This window comes from Balaenoptera musculus, chromosome 19 (assembly GCF_009873245.2).
Source record: "Balaenoptera musculus isolate JJ_BM4_2016_0621 chromosome 19, mBalMus1.pri.v3, whole genome shotgun sequence".
Classification (NCBI taxonomy): Eukaryota; Metazoa; Chordata; class Mammalia; order Artiodactyla; family Balaenopteridae; genus Balaenoptera; species Balaenoptera musculus.
In genome coordinates, this window is record NC_045803.1 from 29,627,291 (window position 1) to 29,647,374 (window position 20,084).

A 20,084-nucleotide genomic window follows, 5' to 3' on the forward strand; every position below is an offset into this window, starting at 1 on the left:
ATTATTTTTTAGCTAGCCTTTTACTACCGATTTCTAATTTCATTGCATTTTGCTCAGAGAAACAAATTATAAGGTTTTGATTCTTTGGAAATTGAGGCTTCCTTTGTGGCTGAGTGCACGGTTAGTTTTTCTTTGAATGTTCTGCCTGCGTTCTACATCCATTTGAGCTTAGTGATCATACGAAGCAAATCTTCTAGACTTTTTCTTATTTTTTGATCTCTCACTCTCTGAGAATTAAACTATTCAAAAACATGTAGTCACTATAGTTCTGTCACTTGTTGCTTCATGAATTTTGGGGCAATACTGTGAGATACATTTACTCAAGTTCACTACATCTTTGACCTGTTGCTCCCTTTACCAGTATAAAATCTTCCTTTGTCCCTTGTTTTCCACCTTGGATTCGATTTTGTCTGATATTAAAACTGTCACCCTACCTTAATGTTTACATATTTAATACATCTATGTCTTGTTTTATAGCTTGTCTTCCCTCTCTTGGTTAGAAAAGTCTCCCCAACCTCTAGGTTGTATTGTAGTCTCTTAAGTCTTCTTCCAAAATTTCTATTTTCCCTATTGTTAACGAGGCCGTGTAAACTGCGACAAAACACATTTACAGAAAATACAGCTTGATTTTAATGATACATTTCCTTAAAATTTCTTAAAAACTCCTTATGCTTCAGCTCCTTACCAGTGATTCCTGAGAGCTTTCTGAGTTACAGCCTCTGTTACTTCACTGTAAAAAGGTACAAAAGAAGCAAAGACACAAAAATTAGCTTGCTGTTTGTTTCCTTAGTTTCATGATGGCTGACTAAGAGTGCCCCTGTCATGTTAAGGGAAGTCTTAACACAAAGGAACATTTTGGGAAGGTCACAGATGACCTTCCAAATTTGGGAAATTGTCATAGATGCTGGTATCTAAAGAAGTGGTTATAGCACCAAGAAAAGAGGAAGGAAAAAAATGTGCTTTACTAATAACTAAAAATGAGTAGGGGGGGCTTCCCTGGTGGCGCAGTGGTTGAGAATCTGCCTGCCAATGCAGGGGACACGGGTTCGAGCCCTGGTCTGGGAAGATCCCACATGCCACGGAGCAACTGGGCCCGTGAGCCACAATTACTGAGCCTGCGCGTCTGGAGCCTGTGCTCCGCAACAAGAGAGGCTGCGATGGTGAGAGGCCTGCGCACCGCGATGAAGAGTGGTCCCCACTTGCCGCAACTAGAGAAAGCCCTCACACAGAAACGAAGACTCAACACAGTCATAAATAAATAAATAAAAGAACGTGAATTTCTAAAAAAAAAAAAAAAAAAAAGAGATGCCTTTTAAAGAACTTTGCCTCTGGGCATCTTTTGAAAAATGAGTAGGGGGATAGACAGGTGGGAGGAGATGTTGCAGCTGAATATAGGTGTGAAGAGAATAGATGACAGAAATATAAAGATCAAGATGTACATTTGGGGGCTTCCCTGGTGGCGCAGTGGTTGAGAATCTGCCTGCCAATGCAGGGGACATGGGTTCGAGCCCTGGTCTGGGAGGATCCCACATGCCGTGGAGCAGCTAGGCCCGTGAGCCACAACTACTGAGCCTGCGCGTCTGGAGCCTGTGCCCCGCAACAAGAGAGGCCGCGACAGTGAAAGGCCCGCGCACCGCGATGAAGAGTGGCCCCCGCTTGCCGCAACTAGAGAAAGCCCTCGCACAGAAACGAAGACCCAACACAGCCAAAAAAAAAAAAAAAAAAGATGTACATTTGATTTAAAAAGAAAACTGATGATGTTCAATGAACAGAGAGGTGATGCTGCTACGGGGATGAGAAAGGTGAATCTCAATAAAGAGTGAGAGAGGGCAAAAAGCAGAGGAAAAGCCCAAAGGTATCTACCATAGAAAAGAGGTCATGTTCTAAGTCTGAGGGACCCAGATTTTACTTCAGAAAAACTGAAGGAGAAACATGGTTTAAACATATTAATCAATGGTATATGGAAAACGAAAGGGCAAGAACAAAAGGTGTGATGACAACAGGAACACGGGCCCAATTTCCCAGCAGGTCAGACTGTAAGGTGCAGTCCACTGGTGGTACTTTCCTTTGAAATAGAAGTGAAGATTCTATCTTGCAAGATAAAAGAGATTAGGATGAGGAGATGTTTTCTAATTCTGTATTTTCAGTTTTTAAAACACTTGTTTCCATAGCTTTGATACTTTTTAGCTTTCTGGTTGACCTGCAGGTTGTTTTTGTTCTGAACAAAGGGGAGGTAAAGCTGCATTTGCTCCCATTCATGGATCTAATTAGGCATGTTGCCCAAACTATAATAAATCATGGATTTAGTTTTTCTTTGTTAAGGTAGTCAGAGGCCTTCAGGCATGAGTGACTTATTAAAATGTACTCTCATAGTTGGGGATGAATGATCACCCTGGTATTGTCAATCACTCAATAATTTTATATCCCCAAAGCTCTCCCTTGGTTGTTCTGTACTACCCAAAAATGACATTTTAGTCTCGTATTATTTGTTCACAGACGTGATTCACATTTTGCTATCTAGAGCATAAGGAAATCATTCTAAATTCAGCAATAGTGCCAGTTTGACTGAAAAAAAGTTATTTTCCATATCCACCGGAATGTTAATCGGATTCTTGTTAGAACATGTGTAAGAAGTGGTTTTCATTGTCACAGCTCTTGATGTCAGATTACTAAAACAACTTATGTTTTGCTGTGGGAGCGCGGGTGCACGCAGAGCCTCCCCAGTCACATGAACGCTCCCAGCCCACACTTCATAATACACAGAAATTATTTGTGTTTTGTGGTAACGACTGAATGGCAGGAACAGCAGAATTTCAACGTGGCTGTTCTTTATTTGATTAAATATATTCTCTATTTATTCTTAAAAAAAACTAATTTAAGTTAAACGGCAATAAACCATGATAATTTAGAAAACATGTTGAAACTGAGAGTGAAGAGAAATGTTCTCTACGTAAACCACACTGTAAACCATAAAACTTATTTTTGTCAACTGCTTCTCATGACAGTGGCTAGGAATTTGACATTTCTACTACAGTAGGCAAAAAAACATGTAAAATATACTCTCCCACATACCACATCACATCTCTATTTATATTTCCAAACTAAAAGCATTTCAGCCCCCAAAAGTGCTGAGTGTACTGTGTACGTTTACACCAAGAGCTGTAAGTTCGTACAAGCCTTACCTTAAACCGGTGTATTTGTCTGGCCAGGCCCCCTGCCCAGCGCCAAGCCATACTTAATGGATCAGGCTTAGCTCACCAAGAGAAAACTGTTGCTCTTGGTCCTAAAAGGTGGGGAACTTTTCAGTGAACTCTGGTCAACACAAGACAAAACAAAAAACTATTCTCGGGCAGATTATGAAAACCATTTGAAGCATCCAAGACCACTTATCCACTTCAAAACGTGTCAGCAGCTATTCAACTACTTATGAAAATGAGTTTTGTGAAAATTCATGTAGTTTGAGGCCGAGTATTCTAAAACTAGAAAAGGAATCTTAAATAATCTGTTACGGTACACATGAAAGTGACAGAAACATGGCTAATTCTCTAACGTTAGCTGAGGTATACATGCTATACAGTTGACTAGATCTCAGAAGATTTATAATAAAAACTTCCCCTTTCCACTTAAAGATCATAAGAAGTCAGCACAATCTGGTCTTCTCCCTGCTGAAAGGGTATTTAGTTTGGGATGTAATGTTTTAAAACAATAATACAAACCTCCTGGGAGAATACCACAATAAATGTCTCAAAAACCACTCAGTTAATCCCAGGGTATAATCCGGCTGTTTTAAATTACTGCAGGGAATATTACGGGCCTTAATGACACTGTAACTGCTTAAAGCCAAAGAAAGCTAGAAAGAGAGGCCAAAAAGATGAGCTCAGAGCCAGCTGAAGTGACAACAAACATGTGGCTGTTTACTAGGATTGGAGAGGTTTAGTCTGCAGATGTTTGTGGTCTCTAGAAGGTTCCAGAGGAATGAGTTGTTATGAAGATTTGCAGAGTTTGATGAGAGCAAGATTATTCTTGGAGATGGCAGGCCCCAGACAGGGAGGCCCAATGGTAGAGACAGAATTTATAGATTTCTGTGGTCAGATCATACTCTACTGGTTCCACAATGTACATCAACAAATTAATATTGTACGGATGTCATTTCAAAGCCTCCTAAAGACGAGAGTCATTATTGAAGCCATTAGAGCACAGATGGTTCAAACTATATGCAGATATTCATACTTGCATTTTTTGCATTATAGCTGCTTTTTTTTTTTTTTCTGTTGAACTGTAATGAATTGTCTCATAATCTATTCCATCTTCTTGCCATTAGCAGGCTTTGAATGTTCACAAATAGGAGCAAAGAACTCATTTTCCAGAGCTTTAATCACACAAAGAGGGAATGCCTAATTCTCTAAATGAAATGGTCTGTGATCACTGAAGCAGAGATTTAATATATCACGGCAAATTAGGTAGATTTTAATAAATTACTTATCTCCCTGAATACTTTACATATGCTTAAGAAGGAACATAGCCTGTTTGCAAACAGTGAAAACCCACAGCCTATAAAAATCCTTTGAAGAAAATGACAAATAAAAAAGTAAATTAAAAAATGAAATGCATTATATCCTAGACCTCTAGAGACAATTCCTTTGCAGCATTGATTCACAGCTCCATTAAAAATATCAATTAAATCCTTCAGTGAGATTGAGTAAAAGCTAGAAAATTAACTTTCTGAGCTGCTTTTCGAGGATCTGGTTATCCAGATACACCCTAGCATTGTACAAGCTTGATGTAAATTTAAAAAATGATAAAAAGATACTCCTTTCAGGTCTAACTAAGCATATCAGAATTTGAGGCATATTTTTAATATTTTCTTTCTATGTCATAAGCTAAGTTTTCAAAGTGTAAATTTCATGTATCTGTCTCTTCTTTACATACACACATTCCTGGATCCCATATTACCATTACAAATACATGAAAACAATACAAATAAGAAGAACTGTAATTTTTAAGAAAGAAAAACAAAAAACTTGCAGTAATTTAATAAGTTGGTGCCAAGTCTCATTCTTTATATTTAATTGATAGAAATGGCATGCATCAAAGAAAATGCATACTGAGCTTTAATGTGCATAAAATGGATATTACCATTTTAAAGAGGAAGATTAACACATTAATCCAAGTAATTTTCATATATTGCTTCTAATAAAATCTTCACAGTGCAAAACTCTTAATGAGGCTAATAATACACATTCCATTTAGTGGGACAATTAGGGATAACATAAAAGTATTTCTTTTTCATAGGTTTTCTAAGATTTATGCTTTTTGCTTATTAAAAATAAAAATGGGAATTGCATTTCAGTTCTTCATAAGAAAATGTTGAAAATGCAAATAGCCTTTCTCATGTTATCATGTAGGTATAAATTATTGAGAAGGTGTTGCCCACTGTGCAGAACTTAAGTCCTGAGGGGGTGGCAGTCATGGGAAGGAGGGAATAGAAAAATAAACAAATGGAAAAAGTATACAAAACTTGAACACTTCAAACCCAGGCCTCTCCCCTCCCAGCTTCCCATGAATTATAGATTACATACACCAGAGTAATTACGAAAATCTCATCTAAGTGCTTTCATGTGAGCATTTACTCAGGAGTAGGAGATGCCTCTGGAGCAGTTTCTTTCAAGCCTCCAAGTCATCTCTGTATTGCTCGTAGACAGACCGTAGGGCATGGAGTGCTTCGACAGTTACCCTGAGCTTGCCAATACCTCCACCATCTGCTCGAGCGTCCAAAACTAGGGAGAGGATAGCAGAAAAGTGTTAATATCATTCAACAGATATTTCTTCAGAGAGCCTAGCTGAAACAGTAGTTGAAAAGATGAAAACAGCTCTACAGAAGTCCAAAGTTCACTGGTATCTCAGAAATCTAAAAATCAAAGCTTGTCATATGTGTATGAGTGTGTATACACATTTCAGATGTACTGCATGTATGTATACATATTGCTTGTAGAGTTAAAACTAATGATCTAATCCTGAAGTTTACCCAGTGGAAAGGCGATAGGATAATGATTCCCACAGAATCAGAGTTTCTTAGTAGGAAATAAAAGTCTAAAAGGGATCAAGATAAGACAACGAAGAATTTGTTCTAACATACCGTGTTAACAAATATCAGAATGGCAACTTACTGTAAAGAAATTACATGATCATAATTTGAAATGGTTATTTATATGTTTTTAAAGATTTTTTTTTGATGTGGACCATTTTTAAAGTCTTTATTGAATTTGTTACAATATTGCTTGTTTTGTTTTGGTTTTTTGGCCATGAGGCATGTGGGATCATAGCTCCCCAACCAGGGATTGAACCTGCACCCTCTGCATTAGAAGGTGAAGTCTTAATCACTGGACCGCCAGGGAAGTCCCCTGGAATGGTTATTTATCTTTCTAAGGAAAACATTCCATTTAAAATAGATTATATGTGAAATTAGAAAAAGTTAAACTGGCAGACCCAGAATCTTAAGGTCTATGGATTGGCTTTGAGGGTCTATGAACTGATGTTGCAAGAAAGTAGATGTAAAATTTTGAGCGTCTGTGGGCTTTTCTGGGAAGGAGGCGCAGCTTTCAGTGGTGTATCAAAGGCAGACAATTTGATAATTCTCTGAGCTCAGTGGTGGGGGCCAAATGGGATGCTGATTCAGACCCCAACCCTCTGTGAACGGTGATACCTACTAGTGACTCAAGGCCAGAATTTTGGACTTTGTAAGTCTTGACAGCACTTATGAGTCTATATAGTTTCCTATGTATTTTCCTTGTGGTTTTCCTTGAACTTTTAGTATGTGTGTGTGTTTAATTCCAAGAAAATTTGTAAGGAAACCTTCAAATAAAACTTAGTATACAAAGACTTAGGTGGAGAAATGAGCAGGCAGGGAGATTGCAGGGGCACAAATGGTCCCCAGCGCACTGCCAAGCCTTCACCTCTTCTTTGGAACGTCTCACTTCTATGTCTGGCACAGAGCAACGCATTAAAAGCCCAACCTGACCAGCGTTTAATTTTCTGACTCTTTCCCAGAACAAGGCCACAATAGCTGTCTCTATCAGACCAATATGATCATTTGTGGTCTTGCAGAATGAGAAGATGGCTTTTGAAACAGCACTGACTGTAGAAAAGATAAAGAATATAAAGCACAGATAATTTTGAACATTTTTGTCAGACTCTCTTGGTTCTGGGTGTTTTTAATAGGATTTAGGTTCATATTTTAATCCTCTCATCTTTTTCTTCTGTGCCTGCCAAAGTTGTGATATGTATAGTTTATAAAATTTCCCAGAATAGGTTTCTAATTTGGTTACTTGGTCTAATTTGGTTAATTATTTGGCTTGATCCTGACTTTTGAGCACTTGACACACATCCAGGACAAGCAGCTTGACATGTGAACCACAGCTGAACTATGGTGTAAGCAGAGTGCCTGGTACTTAAGAGGTGCTCAGTTAAGTGTTCATTTAATGCATGAATAAATGAGTAAACAAACCGTGTACATTTTTCCAGTGATGGATGGCTCTGCTGACTTAAGAAATGAGATTAGGACTCAGCCTCGTTTCCTCATTTACTGTACAGCCCAGGCCATCCCTGATTATTATTTTTAAAAGTCTTGATTTCATAAAGTACAGTGCCTTCAGCATGTTCTAAATATGTTATATAAGGATAAGGGGTAGAAATTAGGCATTGTTGGGACTCACACCTGGTGAGGTGAAAATCTAGGAGAGCACTTTTTGTCAGGAATCCCTAACTCCTCCCTGAAGCCTGATGAGAAGCAAGTGACCAAAACTACTCAGTTATTTGCAGTGACTATATCACGGGACTGTAACACTGAAGTAAAGAGAAGCCTTGCAGAACACACTATAATGATCACTCAGAATAACATGCTTTAGCTGAAATAAGGGTTGACAGCATGAGGCTTCTATAAACAACATTAAAAAAAATCCAATGTCCACATTTTTGTCCCCCACAACCCCCCCAATACTAAGAAAATGAATAATTCCTTGAGAAGCGCAATTAATTATTTTTAAATTTCTGTTGATTCAAAGGAAGGCAGAGAAGGAGGGTAAGGGGGGGATGCAGGGAGAAATTCCAGCCTCAACAAAACATCAGCTTGAGTTGCAAAGGATTCAACCAGTGTGTGACTCAACGTCCCTGCAGCCAGCAAAAAGAAGGTTTTAATAAAGAATTTGGATTTCAGCAATTGCTGGTTGTACAGATTGAGCAATACTTCCACCCATACCATCAATACTTTGCTCGATGATGTCTCTCCCTTCCCGAAACATGTCAGCGAGGTCAACGTTAGCAATGCCGATGTCCTCACACTCCAGATCCTGCTCATCCTCTGGAGGGTCACTGACCACAGTGAAGCGAACGCTGAGAAGGGAAAGAACAGAGAACACCACTACAAAGTGAGAAAGAAAAATCACAAATGAAACAAAACTCCTGAATGGGTTTTTATCACAAACTGTGAAATCTCGGAGTTTCCAATTATTCCAATAAAAAGAAAATTATATAAGTTATTATATGAACGATTAGATTTATTATAGCACACCCAGACTTCACATGAACACTAATTCACTTTTCTAAGCACTGATTATCATTTATCACTAGAATCTGAGAAAATTACTAGGCGAAGAGAAGAACCAGATGTTCACTCTATTATACATTATCTGATCATATTTTGACATGTCTACTTTTAAGGCTAAAAGGATCAAGTGAATAAAGACCAGGGAGGTTAGGGAAGCTTTTTCAACAGAAATGCAACATTTTCTATAGAAATGCACAACTTTGGAGTTTCTACTAAGCAATTTAACCAACTGTGTTCTATATATTCTTAATTATGTTAGCTAAATGTTGTAGCTCTACCCAATAGCTATGCGAAATGTTTGTATTAGTTCAGCAATCTTTCAACTTACAATCATAGCATCCAAGTTTTATTTTACTTTTAGACATATAATTGGAGGGTTCTGATGGAACTGATTTGAATTAGTGGCTTGTGTTGAGGCCAAACACACTTGGACTGACCAAATGACAGGAATTTACAGTTAAGTACTCTTTTGATATGTCTTGGCAGCATAGCTTAAACCACGAATGCTTGTAAACGACCATTTTAACCATTTTCAAAATCTATCCATCCCAAATCAGAAACAAAACAAGAAACTTGTTTCTTAGATAACACTGTTAGGTAAAAACCTAAGTCTCTGGGATGTCATGCCGTGAAAAATATGCACGATTAAAATCCTTTCCAAATGCTTACAGGTAAACATGACAATATTTTAAAATAATTTGCTAAAAGTATTCAACATTTCATTTCTTTACTAAGTCTCTGTTTTTCGATAGCAATAAATTCCGATCAGGAAATAGAAAGATGGATATTTTATATGATGCATAAAATAGAGAAATTAAGATTAAGTGGTTAAGGGCATCCGTTCTGGGTTCAAATTTCTGCTTTCCTATTTATTAGCTGTGTGACCTTGTACAAATTACTTAACCTCTCTGATCTCGGTTTCCCTATCTGTAGAATAGTAATGATTCGCTGGGCTCTTGTGAGGATCAGATGAGATGATACATGTAAATGGTTCCTGGAACACATTAAGCACTGAGTAAATGTTTGCTCTTTTATTATTACTATTTTTAATCTAGGTAGAGCTCCTTAAGCTTCTACATTTCTAAGGGGAGAGAAAAAGAATGCATGAGAAAGGCTTGTCTCAATTGAAAACCGAGACACCCAAATTATACAATGACTGTATCACTCATTAAACAAGAAGAATGATGATGAAAGATATTGTCCTAAAAGAAGGAATTAGAAGTGATATTTCATGCACATTTTACACCCACAAGACTTACAGAAAGGATGGAGGCTACAAGATTGTAATAATAATGTTAAGTGTTATCCTTATATAATGTCTCATATCTGAGGATAATTATCTATATACTTTACAATGCATACCATTACCTCCACTGAATATATGAGAATTCTGAGACAAAAACAAAAACAAAAACCTTCCAAATGCCAGAGAAAGGGTTAAAAACAAAAAATGCAATATTTCTGGTTTAAATTCTACAGAGAGCAAAATGAGATGTCAAATACAAAAGTAAGAAACTAAAGTTAGGCTCTAAAGGGAGGAAGGTACACTAAAATAATTTAAAAACTACAGCTTGGCTTAGGCTAAACTGTACATACACATACATGGACACACACAGACACATCTTATCTTACCTTGAACCCTGCCAAAACAAAGAGACGGAGCCTTGCTTTACGTGCTGAAGAGGCTTCACTAACCAGCTTAAATGTCATCTCCTCAGGTTTGCCTTCATGTTATTATTACTTTTTTTATTCCTACTTTTTGTTTTTGGCTGCGCTACAAGGCTTGTGGGATCTTAGCTCCCTGACCAGGGATCAAATGCGGGCCTGGCAGTGGTACCGTGGAGTCCTAACCACTGGACCGCCAGGAATTCCCTTTATGTTATTTTCCATTTTAGCAGCTTGTTTAGCTTTCTCTTAGTACCTATTGTAATATGTAATTGGTTGATTTGTTTACTTGTTGTCTGTCTCCTCAGTGGAATGTATACTCCATGAGTGCAAAGATTTCCTCTTGTTCAGCATTTTAGTTCCTGATACTTAGGTAGGGATCATAAATATTTGTTGAATTACTACATGAACTGCAAAATGGAAGTCCTAGTTGAAGGCTGGCTCATTTGGGGAAGGTTGACTGGAGAAGGCAGGCCTTGGGCTGGGCCTCAAGGTTTAGACCTCAAATGTCACCTGCTGTCATTTAGGAAACCAGAAGGCACTGAAACTCCTTAGATCATTTAGCATTTTTGATTCTTTCCTCATTCTGAAATAGTTCGTTTTTATATGAAACAGGATAGAAGAGCCTAAGGGCTCACCTGTGAGTTTTACATACTAGAGTGCTGATAGTTATGTTGGATCTGTACAGTAGAACACCGTGAAAGGGAAGAAATGAAACCAAAAAGGAACGTTAAGTCGGTGTCAAAACCATGACTTCAAATAAAGAATTTCCAGACTCCCGTCTCAATGTGTTGCCTCCCTTTTAAAGGGACGCTTGTATATTTGCAAATATAGCATGGGGCAGAATGCAAAGGTACTATATGTGATTCATTATACAATGCACATCATCTTATGCGTGTCAGAGAAGATTGGCCAAACTTATCTAACTGTGGCTCTATAAGTTATCACCAATGTTCAAGGGGGCTACTGTCTGAGAAAATGAATTCTTATAAACTAGGAGGTACTTTAAGTAATGTGACCTCAGAGTACTTAAGGTGAGAACACTCACTGGAATAACAGTTGTCTTTTGGTTGTGGAAAAATGTAAATGTAAACTCCTTTTTTTTTCCCCTTAAGAAAATGATACTGTCAAGGGAGAGAAGTGGGACAGGGCTGTTCTCCCATGACGGCCCCATCCCTCCCCTGGCAGTCCGAGGAGCATGTGGCCGGAGCTCCAAGCCCTCAGCTGTCATCAGCCCCGAGCCAGTCACTCTGCACCTGCAGTGCCTCTTGCAGTATCTCTCTAAAATGACATGAACATTTGTGCCTCTGTGGGCATTAAGAAATTTTTAGGGAAACAATGATGGGAGAGTGGGAGCCATTACAGCTATGATGGACTTTTTTTTTATTTTTAAAGCTCAGTTCTGGGCAGTGATGACCCAGCTTCTTGACCGCAGAGAATCAGATGACATGGCCAGTGCTGTTTAATCACTAGTGACCTGGGATACCCCAGGGGGCTGGTGGTATTTGAGGTGGCCTTGAAAGAAGCTGAAGTATACAAAGTAAGTAAAACCTGAGTGATTATCTACCGTCCTGGGAAAAACAGAACCTCAGGGCAATTAATAGGGTTTTCCTACTCTTTCTTCAGAATCAAGATCCAAGGAGGGACTTCCCTGGTGGTCCAGTGGTTAAGAATTCTCCTTCCAATGCAGGGGACACAGGTTTGATCCCTGGTCGGGGAACGAAGATCCCACATGCTGCGGGGCAACTAAGCCCACGTGCTCTAGAGCCCACACACCACAACAAGAAAGCCCACGTGCTGTAACTACTGAGACTGAGTGCTGCAACTACTGAGCCCGCATGCCACAACTAGAGAGCCAGCACGCCAACTACTGAGTCCGTGCGCCACAATGAAGATCCAGCATGCCGCAACTAAGACACGACGCAGCCAAATAAATATATATTAAAAAAAAATCCAAGGAAATAATACCTGTATTTCAAGGAGTTAAAGAAAAAGCCACTGTCAGATCCTAAGAGCTAAGAATTTCAGTTTCATTTCATGAAACAGAAGATCAGATGCTAGTTTGGAAGCTCTTTTGAAAAATATAATGTCATTAACGTTCACTTCCTGACCTCTAGGAAACAGATGAACCTCAGTCTCTTTCTCAGGTGGGGGAGGGGTAAGTGCTGGTTTGAGGCAGTGAGAGGCTGTGTCACTGATGGGCCATAAAGGCAAGGAGAAGAGGACAATGGGGAGATAAAGGGTCCACCCAGGCCAACGGGGACAAGCCAGCAGAGGGGCGTTGGCGAAGCCCAGCTCAGGGGTTGATGGGCAGCACTTCGATAACTCCTCAGACTGCATGGATGGGAGCTCACTCAAAAGCACGAACTTATTTATTTATTTAAATTTATTTATTTATTTATTTATGGCTGTGTTGGGTCTTCGTTGCTGTGTGCGGGCTTTCTCTAGTTGTGGCGGGTGGTGGCCACTCTTCATTGCGGTGAGCGGGCTTCTCATTGCGGTGGCTTCTCTTGTTGCGGAGCACAGGCTCTAGGCACATGGCCTTCAGTAGCTGTGGCTCGCGGGCTCTAGAGAGCAGGCTCAGTATTGTGGCACACAGGCTTACTTGCTCCGTGGCAGGTGGGATCTTCCCGGACCAGGGCTCGAACCCGTGTCCCTTGCACTGGCAGGCGGATTCTCAACCACTGCGCCACCAGGGAAGTTCAGCAAGAACTTATTAAGATCAGGTTTTTTTCCTTCTCGAAAGGGTATAATTTCTCTACTGACCAAAAATGCAAAGTGTCCTGTTCAAGTTTGCCCCCAAAAAGCATTAAAAATAACATGAAATGATGAACTATTAAAAAGTGCTAGTGAGGTAAAAATTAACATGAAAGGCTGATGAGCTATTACAAATAATAATATTACTACTGCTTATAATGACTGCAATGAATACTTACTGTGCACTTACTCTGTGTCAGGTGCTATTCTATCCATCTTACACATATCATCTCATTTAATCTTTACAACCACCCTGTATTATCTCCATTTTACAGATGCAGAAAGTGAGGCACAGGGTGGTTGTCTGAGGTCAGACAGCTAGTAAGTGATAGAACAAGAATTTATATTCCAGCCATTGAGTCCAGAGCGCCCCCTCCTGGCAATCACTGTTAGGTGCTTTACAGTTATACTTGACTGACAATGGGATACTTTATATACTACACTGTACAGTCTTTTGGTTTGCAAAGCACAATAGGATCTTTACAGTTACTCTGTATGATAGGCAGGGCTATGATATTTCTAGGAGGAAAGAGACCCAGAGAGGTCACATACTCATTCAAGGACACTGAGTGAATCAGGGAAGTCAGGTGTTCTGCTTCCTCATCTTGTGCTTTTTTTTTCCCACCACACTAGGCTACAGAGATCTACTTTGTATAAACCACCAGATAATTTAGAATGCTTAAATGTACCTTCTGTTAGGCATCTCTTGTTTAAGTAGTATAGCTTTTAAGATGTCTCTCTTGGCTTGGTTGTTTTCTTTATCCACGTAGATCACTAAACCAAAAAAAAAAAAAAATCTGCAAAAAGTCACTCAGGAATATGCTACATTAGTACCATTCTGTATTTGTATAAATACCTGTTTTTAGAGACGCAAGTCATACCACCTCACTTGTACGCATGGGAAAAGAAAGCTGCGCTGGAATCCAGAATCAAATCTGAATAGTCATGTGATCTAATGTCATGTCACTGGCAGGTTTACGTGCACACTGTCAGAAAAGATACAAGCAACATCTAAGAGTGCCACATCGCTGTCACTGCCTGTTAATGGCAGTGGCAGTCGTGACAGTAAAAGCCAGCGGTCTTTATTGCTTTGTATTTGAGGGATTTACTGCATTTTCTTTCACACAAGAAGCGAGTGATATGATAATGTATGGCAGAGAGCTTGTCCTTCCTGACAGTCCTGGTAATTTAATACTTCTCTCCTGCCACAACATGCAATAAAAGAGGCATCCTAGCGCATTGGGTTGAGGAAATCCACAGGCTGGCGCTTGCTGGTGGCTGGGTGTGGGGGTACGGGAGAGACCTGTGGTGGAAGCGAGAGGCTTTTTTAGGGTGTGAAGTTTGTCTTTGGTTTTCAAAGGTTCATGCTGGCATGCAGGAGTGTGGTTAGACTTTACTTGGCTGAAATATACGATTAGGTAACTCATCTAAAGACCCACCAGGAAGAAGACAGTGAACACATTAAACTGTAAATGTCTGCACTTTGGGAAAATGATATCTCAGAGTGTGAACACTCTAATTTTCATTCTGATTATTTTTTCTCAGCTTGGCAGCCTTTCAGCCATGCGTTAACTTCTGAAGACATTTCTTTTTCAGGTGCCATTTTGGAGTTAAAGTCTCTCCTGTAACCAGATCTCAATTTAGCGATAATCCCTGATCAAAAACACACAAAGGGTGAAAGATACCATGACAGTTCCAAAGCCAGGTTCCGTTGGGAACAAACATATTTCATACTGAGAATGTTTCCCTGGACGATTTGAGTTCAATCTCAAATTATGATGCTATCAACTCATTTAATCGTTGGCTAGTTGAGCAAATATTAGCCGAGGGCCAGGGATGGCACATGCGGGGCACTGAGTGAGGCACAAAGGTCTGCGTGGAGGTGGGCTGGTAGTTTAAGAGAAGGAAGAACCAAGGTCAAACAGCAGCTCTTAGCTTTTTGCTCTTTGCACGATACCATATTAGTAAATGTGACCGATGATACAGGTTACTGAGATTTACAGGAATCAAAAAAGACAAAGGGTCCTTGTAAATTTTGTAAATATAGCGTTTTACTTATCAATGCTAAAAAGGCATGCTTTTTAAAAAAGTCATGCTTTTCCACTAATGCTGGGAGATGGGACCTCATTTGGCCACCAGTACACCAAGCTAAATTTGAACTTTTTTTTTCCAAATCGGAATTTTTTGTTTTTGCTGTTAATTACCAATTCAAGATATGGTAGACCATATCCTTTCTGACTTCAGAGTTCTAAAGCTTTTAAGCCATAGTGGCCTACATTTCTTTTGTGATCATTTTTCTCAGTTTTACTGAGATATAACTGACATATCACATTCTATTAGTACTAGGTGTACAACATAATGATTTGATATATGCATATATTGCAAAATGTTTATCATAGTGAGTTAACATCCATCACCTCACATGGTGACAATTTTTTTTACTCTCTCAGCAACTTTCAAATACACAATACAGTGTTGTTAACTACAGTGGTCTACATTGCTTGAAGACAAGGGTAATCTCAGTGATTTAAAAAAAAAAAGACCGAATTCAACATCTAGCATCCAAATAGTCTTTCAATTAAACTAGACCAGTTCTGATGGATCTCAACAGCTTGAAAAAAATTTTTTAATGTGGTAAAATATACATAACATAAAATTTACTATTTTAACCATCTTTAAGCATACAGCTTAGTGGCATTCAGTACATTCACACTGTTTTGCAGCCATCTCCACTATCCATCTCCAGAACTTTATCATCATCTCCAACTGAAGCCACACGCACTGAACAGTAACTTCCTACTCCCTCCTCCTCTCAGCCCCTGGTAACCACTATTTTACTTTCTGTCTCTATGACTGTGACTATTCTAGATACCTCTTAAAAGTAGAACCATATAATATTTATCCTTCTGTGTCTGGCTTATTTCAATTAGCATAATGTTTCCAAGGTTCATCTATGGCATGTGTTAGGATTTCATTCCTTTTTAAGACTCAGTAATGTTCCTGTAGGTGCATGTATATACACATACACACACATACATACAAACACAGCACATTTTGTTTATCCATTTGTCTTTTGATGGATATTTAGGTTGGTTTCACCTTTTGGCTATCGTGAATAATGCTGTGATGAACATGGTGTACAAACATCTGTCAGAGTCCTTGCTTTTAATTCTCTGGGGTACATTTCCAAAAGTACAATTGCTAAATCTTTGGCAATTCTATGTTTCACTTTTTTAAAAAAAATCTTTACCATTGAAGTTGGTAAAAAAATGGTAGAGTTGGGACACCTTCTGCTTCATCCAGTTGACCAGCACACTGTATATCCTATTCTCTTAACGAAGACAAAAATAGTGACGGCCACCATTTATTGAGCGATGTTTATTATGTACTATGTACTACACTCAATACTTTCCTTACTGCAATCACATCTGTTAAGAACCATGCTGACCCACATTTCACAGATGATTAAGCAGACCCAGAGAAGGTAAGTAATTTGCCTCAGGTTACCTAGTCAGAAAGTGGCAGAGCTAGAATTTGAATCCAGGAAGGTCTGCCCCATGGCCTGCCTTCTTAACCTCCATGCTATACTTTCTCCTTCTTCCACATGAAGCCAGAACTCTTCCTGCTGTTTAAGCTGCAACCATGTTGTTAGCACAGACTGGAATGTGAGAGAGAATTCCATCACTGTATCAAGAGAAGCCAGCTCACCCTCCTTTCACTCTTTCTTAAAGGGATATTGCTTTAGATATTTACATCTGGTCCAGGTGTGTTAACCAATTCTCTTGACTGAACACTTTCAAAAATTCCTTTTCGACAAATAATAAACGCTGGAGAGGGTGTGGAGAAAAAATAACCCTCCTACACTGTTGATGGGAATGTAAAATGGTACAGCCACTATGGAGAACAGTATGGAGGTTCCTTAAAAAACTAAAAATAGAGTTACCATATGATACTGCAATCCCACTCCTGGGCATATATCTGGAGAAAACTATAATTTGAAAAGATACATGCACCCCAATGTTCATTGCAGCACTATTCACAATACCCAAGACATGGAAGCAACCTAAATGTCCATCGACAGATGAATGGATAAAGAAGATGTGGTACATATATACAATGGAATATTACTCAGCCATTAAAAAGAATGAAATAATGCTATTTGCAGCAACATAGATGGACCTAGAGATTATCATAGTAAGTGAAGTAAGCCAGAAAAAGACAAATATCATATATTGCTTACATGTGAAATCTAAAAAAAAAGATACAAATGAACTTATTCACAAAACAAACAAACCCACAGACATAGAAAACAAACTTATGGTTACCAAAGGGGAAAAGGTAGGGGGAGGGATAAATTAGGAGTTTGGGATTAACAGATACACACCACTATATATAAACAACAGGGACCTACTGTATAGCATAGGGGACTATACTCGATATTTTGTAATAAGCTGTAGGGGAAAAGAATCTGAAAAAGATATCTATCTGTCTGTCTATCTATCTATCTATCTATCTATCTATCTATCTATGTATGTATAACTGAATCACTGTGCTGTACACCTAAAACTAACACAACATTGTAAATCAACTACAAAAAAAAAAAATTTCCTTTTCGAAAAAACTCAAGCTACTTACTGATGAGTTTGGTTCTCCAAAAGTGTACCAAATTAGAACTACACAGCTCTCCTGCTTGCACAAACAAGGCCTAGACTGGGGATCTTAATCTATCCTAATGGTTCTTAGTCTTTAATGCGCATCAGAATCCCTGGAGGACGTGTTAAAATGCAGATTACTGAGCTCATCTTCAATTTCTGATTCAGTAGGTCTGGGGTAGGGCCTGAGAATTTGCATTTCTAATATCTTCCCAGCTGCTGCTGCTGCTGGTCAGGATACCATTGAGAACCAACGTTTAGGCCCAACACTCCTTTGCCTGATTTTTGAAAAGGATCAGGAACTAGTAAACATTTTTTGTGTGTTAAACATGTGGGAGATAGAGACACTTTGGTTATCCTCTAATTAGGTCATGATCCCAAGGACATCCATTTGTGTTCTGAATTAGATGGTTAAAAAAAAATCTATAATTTCAAAACTTGAAATACATCCTTTAAAAAGCAATTCTGGGGTTTCCCTGGTGGCGCAGTGGTTGAGAGTCTGCCTGCCAATGCAGGGGACACGGGTTTGAGTCCTGATCTGGGAAGATCCCACATGCCGCAGAGCAGCTGGGCCCGTGAGCCACAGTTACTGAGCCTGCGCGTCTGGAGCCTGTGCTCCGCAACAAGTGAAGCCGCGGTGGTGAGAGGCCCACGCACCACGATGAAGAGTGGCCCCCGCTTGCCACAACTAGAGAAAGCCCTCACACAGAAACGAGGAACCAACACAGCCATAAATAAATAAATTAAATAAATTAAAAAAAAAAATGCTCGCCTTCAATTTAAAAAAAAAAAAAAAAAAAAAAAGCAATTCTGGGGCTTCCCTGGTGGTGCAGTGATTGAGAATCTGCCTGCTAATGCAGGGGATACGGGTTCGAGCCCTGGTCTGGGAAGATCCCACATGCCGCGGAGCAACTAGGCCCGTGAGCCACAACTACTGAGCCTGCGCGTCTGGAGCCTGTGCTCCGCAACAAGAGAGGCCGCGATAGTGAAGAGGCCCGCGCACTGCGATGAAGAGTGGCTCCCGTTTGCCGCAACTAGAGGAAGCCCTCGCACAGAAACGAAGACCCAACACAGCCAAAAATAAATATAAATAAAAATAAATAAAAAGATTACTATAAAAAAAAAAGCAAAATTAAAAAAAAAAAAAGCAATTCTGGTGAATATGAAATGTATCAGAACTCTCCAAAAGTTAAGCTATTTACCTTTCATTCTCATCAGAAATCACATTTGTTTAGGACTTGCTAGATTTTGACATAAATTTACTGAAAGCATATGTCTCAAACAAGATACAAACCAGTAGTCCAAATACTTGAGTTGATCTTGAATTGTCTACCATTAAAAACACATCCCTCACTTCTGCAGGCTGGAGAAATCCTTATTTTCTTTATCAATGTCATTTGGCAGAAGAAATGCAGATGGTTTAATTATATAGAGGGTTGATAACCTTGAAGATAACTTTTGTGTTAAAGTGTTATCATCCCCCCAGTCCTTATCTTTGCCAAGTTTTTCCTCCCATTAGTAACAAAATCTAAAGTTCTGCATCCTTTTCATCTTCTGCATTAAACTTTAATTGTTCCAACAGATAGACCGTTCAATGCTCAGAGACTAAAGGCCTAGATCTGTATGAGTCTCATAAAAACTTTGGATGATTTCATTAATCTTTTTTCTTTCCACTGTCAACTCCCTAGAAGACTTTATTCAGCCCAGACAACATTCTGTAGACCTACCATTAATCTTATTCTTTTCCAAACTATTTTCTTGCTTTCTCAGCATTCTCCAAGCAAATTTTTCAAGCCCAATAAAATACAAGTGTTTTGTTCTTGCTACCAGTGTCTAGCAAGTTAATTCAACGTTGATTTTTTTTTTTCTTCTAGTATTAGTAGCCCTAAGAAGATATATATTTTGTGTATGTGAAACTGGTATTAACACCTCTTAACAAAGAGACTGAATTAGGCTATGAATAATCCTGGGGATCACTAGTCTAAATCTCTCATTTTATGTACCTAATTTAGGCCTCAGTATACAAATCCCTTTTGAATAGATTCAAGTCATAATGCAGGGTAAAAATCATTGCAAGGTTTGGTTAACCTCTCGCCTGGTATGGTGTTCAAATAGGAGACAGCATGTACTAACTGTCCTTTAAATTTTCTGTCTCAATTATAACATCAGTTTGGAAATAAAACTACTTTCATTAACATTTAATAAGATTTGGAAGATGTAAGCCTACATTTATATTGACCTTTTATATCAAATAACAAGTGAATGGTTAATCATTACAATAATTAGATGAGTGAGATAGTTACTTATTAACCAAAGATTTAAGGAGCTTCTCCTGCAATGAAGGAGATGCAAACATAGTAATTTAAAAATAAACACTTTCAGTATGTCCTACTTAAGTGAAAAATAAA

General features: G+C 38.9%; 1 protein-coding gene across 2 annotated transcripts in view; it reads right to left on the reverse strand.

The window, feature by feature from the left end:
• Positions 1 to 4,356: 4,356 nt before the first annotated feature.
• The window catches only part of RPGRIP1L (RPGRIP1 like), a 97,974-nt gene continuing 82,246 nt past the window's right edge, over positions 4,357 to 20,084 (reverse strand). The window contains exons 24-26 of one of the 2 annotated variants that reach the window (XM_036835103.1): positions 13,714 to 13,798; positions 8,255 to 8,388; positions 5,094 to 5,777 (exon numbers count right to left, since the gene is read on the reverse strand). In XM_036835103.1, the coding sequence (XP_036690998.1) occupies positions 5,665 to 5,777; positions 8,255 to 8,388; positions 13,714 to 13,798 (332 nt within the window). In that variant the 3' untranslated portion in view covers positions 5,094 to 5,664. Of the gene's footprint in view, positions 5,778 to 8,254; positions 8,389 to 13,713; positions 13,799 to 20,084 lie in introns of both variants that reach the window. The other variant, XM_036835104.1, reaches the window with a different exon arrangement.